The 7,338-nt window shown below is 34.7% G+C and overlaps 1 protein-coding gene across 5 annotated transcripts in view; it reads right to left on the bottom strand.

The window, feature by feature from the left end:
• Positions 1-6,472, bottom strand: part of LOC135093267 (GPI ethanolamine phosphate transferase 1-like) — a 293,072-nt gene extending 286,600 nt beyond the window's left edge. For 3 of the 5 annotated variants that reach the window (XM_063992367.1, XM_063992368.1, XM_063992370.1), the window contains exon 1: positions 6,025-6,471. In XM_063992367.1, the coding sequence (XP_063848437.1) occupies positions 6,025-6,239 (215 nt within the window). In that variant the 5' untranslated portion in view covers positions 6,240-6,471. Of the gene's footprint in view, positions 1-6,024 lie in introns of all 5 variants that reach the window. The other 2 variants (XM_063992366.1, XM_063992369.1) reach the window with 2 other exon arrangements.
• Between the last annotated feature and the right edge of the window lie 866 nt (positions 6,473-7,338).

Here is a 7,338-nt window from a genome sequence, read left to right on the forward strand (position 1 = left end):
CTCTTAATACAACACTGTTACTCACCAATTTCTTGACTGAATTTTCTTTCTCGGTGAGGTTCCTTTAATTAATCTTGCAGCTCTCTTCAATATCTTCTGTAACTTCCTCAGTTGGAGCTTTGGCAGATTATAATAGATAGAGTTGCAATAATCCCCTCTTAATATAACATTGTTAATCACCAATTTCTTGACTGAATCCTCATCTAGGTACTTCTTGATAAATGCAATATTTCTAAGATGACATCCAGCAATCCTAATAACATCATTTATCTGACATTTTAATGTTAGAGTGGAATCTAACAACACTCCCAAATCATGAATATGAATTTCATTGCCATTTATAATCATATTAATATCACCAAGATTTCTTAAACTATCTTTCCCACAAGGATGAATTCTGTTTTCTTTTAATTTAATTTCAGTTGCTTATAATTCATCTAATCTTTAACTGACTTAATAACATAATCTGTCTTTGTACCAGTGTCCTCAATATCAATGACAGAGCAGTAAAACTGGGTATCATCAGCAAATAACTTATATCCTACACCATGTCATTGTAATAGTTTTGATAAGCCAATCATGGAGATACAAAATAAGATAAGGTCAAGCATACTTCCTTACTCTTCCTCACTCTCCAATACACTCTCAACAAAGTTGAAGAAAACAATTTCCAATTTTCACACAATAGCTCCTGTTTTGTAGAAAGCTTTCTAGGTATTTCAATGCATTATCTACAACTCCAATGCCACTCAAGTCTTTCACAAGCAAATCATGGATCACAGTATCAAAAAACTGCACTAGGATCTAAAAAAAACTAGTATAGCACATTTACCCTCATCCATCATTTCCAATAACTCATTCATTAAAGAGCAGATGGTAGTTTCAGTAGAAAACCTTGGTCTGTATGCATATTGACAATCAGGCAAGACCTGGTCCTTCTCTAAGTGTTCCATCAACTTTTCAATAACTACATACTCCATTAACTTTGACAAGAAAGACAAATTAGATACTGGTCTTTAGGAACTTAGATCTTGATAGTCAAGTTTCCCTTTTAAGATTGGTATTATGACAGCTTACTTTTCAGAATTAGGAAATTTACACAAAGAAATACTAGTGTTGACTATCCTTGGTAAGAAGTCCATGAAGCTATAAAAATTATCTGCATTCACAATTTCTGATACAGGCATTGGGTCTATGGCACATGTTTTCTTAGCCTTCTTGAAAATTTGAACACAACCATCCTTCTTGATGGTCTTGAAACACTGTAATTTGCTGTCCACATCAACATCTACATCAACAACAGAAAGAAGAGGCATACTATTCACAAGTCCAGATACAATATTCATAATCTTGTTCTTGAAAAAAATTGCAAAAAGCATGCGCTAAACCTTTATCACAGAAGCCATCCAGAAGCTTTTTTTTTCACGGTAGTAGTAGTAGTAGTAAGACTATTGAAAATTTGATATAACTTGTTCATATCTGATGCTGCATCCTGATTTTCATATGATAATAGTTTTTTACTCATATTTAACAACTTGTTATAGCAGTTATGAACATTCTCGTAATCCTCCCAGGCCACGACAGACACTTCATTGCACCTTTTATGTTCCTTGAGTAGTTTTTTTTCTTTTCAGTGAGAGGATTTCACCTTTAAACCAAGAAAATTTATCTTCAATAGTAATACACTTTTGTAGGACAGGACACTGATTGTCATAACAGGTCTTAATCACCCAGTTATAGGCAACTGTAAGACAATCTGCAGAGTTTGATTTGATCGAGAAATGATTATGAACACAAACTTCATTTATATCTTCATCAAACTTTTGACAAACTTCACTGAGCAATGTTACTGCATAGAAAATTGCTTTATGTCTAGAATAGATTTTCTTAGACACCTTATATTTTGCCAATAGTAATTTGAATGTTATGAACTTGTGAACTGTAGAAATAGTATACTCATGTTCAATATCCACCACACTAATGAGATTATTTACAATACATCATTGTTGATAATCAAGTCCAACATAAGGTCCATTGATAAAGTTAGTGAACACACTTTGTTAGATAGCTGATAAGATTCAAGAACCTCACAAAAGGAAACTGTATTATGGTTTTCATAACCCTCCATCTGTATACTGAAATTGCCAACAATAAAAATCTTAAAAGAAACCATATTAACTGAATCTAACAGTAGACCAAATTCCTCAATAGAGATTAACACTTGACCGAGGTGGCCTATGAATAACAAGAAATAGTAACCATTGGTTCTGATGCTTAAAACTAACTTCTATATACTCAAAACTTGATACCTTCACTTGAGTCAACACCCTATGATGAGAGAAAAAAAAATATAGAGAGAGAGAGAGAGAGAGAGAGAGAGAGAGAGAGAGAGAGAGAGAGAGAGAGAGAGAGAGAGAGAGAGAGAGAGAGAGAGAGAGAGAGAGAGAGAGAGAGAGAGAGAGAGAGAGAGAGAGAGAGAGAGAGAGAGAGAGAGAGAGAGAGTCAATCTTTACCCCCTTGTCTACCTTCTCTAGGGTTGTGGAGGAAAGTGTACTTTTTTTCTTTTTGTAGGAGACACCAGCCAAGGACAGCAAAAATCAAGTAAAAAAAAAAAAAAAAAAAAAAAAAAAAAAAAAAAAAAAAAAAAGGCCACTGAGATGCTGGTCCCTGAATAGGGTCCAAAGCAGTAGTAAAAAAATTGAAGGATAGGAAGGATCATCTCATTAATTCTACATGTATTGTACTCATTCAACCAAGTCTGAAGTAGCCAGAAAATCAAATGGTTGCTCATTTAACATTTCTCTTATTTGAGTAGTCTTATTGTCAACTGATTGAATATTAACAAAACCACAATTTAAATAGTGAATAGTAGACCTAAAATCCATTATCAGTTATGGAAGCCAATTTAGTCAACTCAGTGTGAAAGTCTAGCAACAACTAGCAATGACTCTATGACTGACTTCTTTTGTCTGCCTAACACAATTGATACACCTCTGCATATCTGAAGAACAATCATTAGTTTTATGACTGCCACAACAAATACCACATATATCATCATCTTCCCTGAAGTTACAATTTTTCAAAATATGATCATGCCTTTGAAAATGAAAACAAATCAACACATAATACCTATCTATCCCAGTGCAATAAAACTTCATCACCATGATCATAGATTGCTCTACAGACTTCAGGGTCACACTTAATTACATAATGAGCTGTATGACCTGCAGCTGTTTTTTTTTTTCTAACAGAAATGCCATTTTGTTTAACACATCAGGAATGAACTGCAAGTAAACAATCTGATCAATAACTGGATCAATAACATCATCCTCTTCTGTATGCATATTACATCTCACAATTTTATGTTGCAATTTCTTTATTTTCAAAGTCACAGCACTGCCCACATTATCCTGAATCAGTGTTACTGCACTGTCTTTGTACTCCTCATTTGGAAAATCAACCACAAGGTTGCCAATCTAGGAAAATCTAGTGCAACAATAGGAATATTTTTCAGAACTTCAGCAACTTCTCTCTTTTTATTACTCTTAGTAGCTGGTTCATGGGATTTGATAAACTGTAGATTCTTCTTAACCTTATCAATATATGTTCCTTTGTCATCATTAGTACCCTTAGAATTACTAATTGCCTTGCAAAATACATAAATTTTTCTTGACAAATCTTTTAATCCATATTCAATTCTGAGCAATAGTACTTTCAAGCTCAACAATTCTCACTTTCTGTTTGCTTATTAAATCTTCAAATTGTGCAACAGCCTCTTGAGCAACCTCAAAATCACATGCAACTCCAGTAGCATTAGCATTACAGTCACCACAATACTGATGCAATTATTCATACTCAATTATACTCTTTAGGACCTTATACAGTGAAGCCTCAGTTTTCAGTTTTCTAACTTAATTTGTTCCTGAATATTGTTCAAAATCTGAGATGTTAAAAAATCAAAAATATTTTCCCCATAGTACTCAATGTAAAATAGATTAATCCATTCTCAGACACCCATCCACCATGTATTAGCAGGTAATGACCAATGCTACCACTGTTAAGATGGCCACTCCACATCTCCAGCTTAGAATTTTTCTTTATCCAGAAAGGGTGTATTGAATGAATTTAGTGACACAGAATTCATCAAAAGATATTCTTTAAACCATACAGGCATTCTCTTTGTCACTGATCAAGTGAGGGAAGCCTTACAGAGTGACACAGAGAGGAGCAACCCACTCACCACCAAAATGGAGGTGATTGTAACACTTAGACATCTTACTGCTAGGAAAAGCTACTGGAAAAATGCAGTTGTGCAGTTGTGATGGCATTGTGGGTCATAAAAAAAGCCACAGGTGTCTTGGGATTACTCCTGAGCACTGAACCTTGTTTATCTATATCAAGGTTCTTCAACCTCTTCAACAGAATCACATTTAACTTATTTTAAAGACTGAATTACTGTCTTACCCTCTGTTTCTCCTCCAAATATATAAAATGAAGGAATACTTATAGAAACTACAAATTACTAATAAACAGCAGCTTTTGCTATGTAATGTAGCATTTGAAATCAAGAATTTTTTTGTTCAAAAACCAAATTATGGCATGGCAACTGAAGCAACTGAGTTCAATTTTATGTTAAAAAACCGAGTTGTTCGGAAAGGGAGACATTCGGTAGCCGAGGTTCTACTGTATACACTCTTCCCTGTCTTTTCACATCTAATATGGAACCACTTTTTAGCAGTGGTCACTTAGCTTGGCTAGATCATCATCAGATACCTGTACTTTACATCCAGGACATGGTCACCATCAGATGTACTAGTGTCACCACCAGCTGGGCCAGAACTGTCAGTATCACTTCCACCTTTGTTTACATTCCCAGCAACACAGGTGTTCCTTATTCGATTATGAGTTCCTGGTTTCCCTTTACCATCCCGACCACATCCAGTTCCCCATTCATGGTAAGAAATTCAGTCACAAATCAGAGACGCAGACAGTGACAGAACTTGACAGCAAAATCCAGTAAAAATATGGACCTCAAACAGACAAGTCCTCTTTCCTCCTAACCTAGCTGGGGGATGTTTCCCCCATGATCAGCCCTGAGGAGTGACATATTAAAAAGTGTCAGGAAGTGGTGCAGGGAACGGGAAGCACTTGACTTTTATTCAATTATTGTGTGCTCCATAAAGCAGAGCGCTCACAAAAACTCTAGCCTATGGTAAATATATCATGTATATTGTCTTGTGTTAAAACATCATACAGATCAGCTTGGATAGTAAAGATTAGCCAAATAAATAAAACTAGGGACATACATGAAAAAAAAAAGTGAAATTAAGTAATGAACAAAAGTAAATAATTAAGCTCTTTTTATATATACTGATCCAACTCTGCTCTATATTCACTGTTTTGAATTAACAAGCAGGCCATTTTCTCAATTCACCTTTTTTTTATCCCTTATTCAAAGTTAAAACTATCATAATACCTTGATAAAATAGAAAATTAAGCTATACCTAATGCAAATTTAAGCTGACTCACAATCTTTCAAGGTTAGCCTTAAAGCCATGCAGGTCTTCTAATCCTGTAGGGTACCTGGCCAAACGGGACCGCTTCCAATAGATGCGCCTCGCTTTCTGAGCTCTGAGCACTGGTAAATTTAGTTAAGCCAATGTCCCCAATCTCTACCCACGGCCCACGGCGTTATTATTAATTTCCGACAAGTAGTGTAATCATTAGAAATTATGTGAATAGTGAGAAGAACAAAATGAGGTAGGTTATTACCACGTAGTGTGTAATGGCTTAAACTATAATAAAACCTGAGCACTTGTTGCATGGCATATCATCACATCAAAAATAGCATGTTACAAACATGGTATCGTAAACACCAAAACACCGATTTTGAGTTTTGCCTGCCAATATGAGATAGGCATAATTCACTACCACCAAAAGTAACTGTGACATGTAAACAATGGCAAAACTTACCAGAAAAATGTTCTTCTATGCTTCATCGAAAAGTAACATACGTGAGCTTACCTGAGGTATGGAGCTCTGGTGGTGTTATTGGAGTAGTCAAAAAACACATCAGCTCTAAGCCCGTCTGCCACCAGCAACACCACTCTGCGGGCGGCAGGCGGAAGAGAGTGACTTTGCGGGGTCATGCCATGAATAAGAGGTGTCCGAAAGTATATGTCGAACACAGAACAAAAAAATATTAGATGCACGAAGAACCCAACTGCAAACAGCCACATTTCACCACGTTTTACGGGTCTACGTAGAATGTATTATTTTAACACTATTTCAGAATCATTTTAAGCATGACGACACTGTTGTGAGGCTCTTCAGTTTGCACACAGAAAATAGTGTAAGATTCTGGGTTTACTTCCGCTCACAACATTACTTAAGTAAATAATTAAGCAAAGCTTAGTGGACACGGCTTCTTCTGTTTGTAAACAAATCACGGCTGCCAGGCGGCAGTGCTGCCAGATCGAGCCGTTAGATCGAAGTGCCAAAAGTTTCTTACGACTTACATTCTCATGTCATTAGATTTTAGACTGATTATATATATATATATATATATATATATATATATATATATATATATATATATATATATATATATATATATATATATATATATATATATATATATATATATATATATATATATATATATATATATATATATATATATATATATATATATATATATATATATATATATATATAAAGAGAGAGAGAGAGAGAGAGAGAGAGAGAGAGAGAGAGAGAGAGAGAGAGAGAGAGAGAGAGAGAGAGTCCATATGTACATAATAATGCAAAACCATTCTCCCCAGTACGCTTATCTGTAATACACGTTTGTGTTAATATCGTTTCCTTTCCCCATATTCGATTTTTTTACGTGCACTTTTAACGTTTTAGAATATAACAAGTTTAAAAATACTCAGAGGACACGTTTTCGATAATGTTTATTTGTTTTCCATGTGCTGTATTTTCCATGCTTTTTAGCGTTTTTTATTAATATGCTCATAAACATCCAAATCACACGTTTCTGGTAATTTCGTCTCATTTTCCCATATAATGTGATTTGCCTTTATTTTGACGTTTTGATATCTAACAAGGTCAAAAACATCCAAAACACACGTGTTTGGTAATCTTATGTTTTGCAGAAAGCGTGTTTAGTATGCGTTTAAGGATTTTTATACGAAAGAAGCTCAAAACACTGAAAAGACACGAATTTGATAAAGTTGTTTTGTTTTCCAATATAGCGTGTTTTCCATGCTTTTTAACGTTTGGTAGGTAAGAAGCTGAAAAACATACAGAATATTCGTTTTTGGTAATGATATTTTC

This window comes from Scylla paramamosain, chromosome 42 (assembly GCF_035594125.1).
Source record: "Scylla paramamosain isolate STU-SP2022 chromosome 42, ASM3559412v1, whole genome shotgun sequence".
Classification (NCBI taxonomy): Eukaryota; Metazoa; Arthropoda; class Malacostraca; order Decapoda; family Portunidae; genus Scylla; species Scylla paramamosain.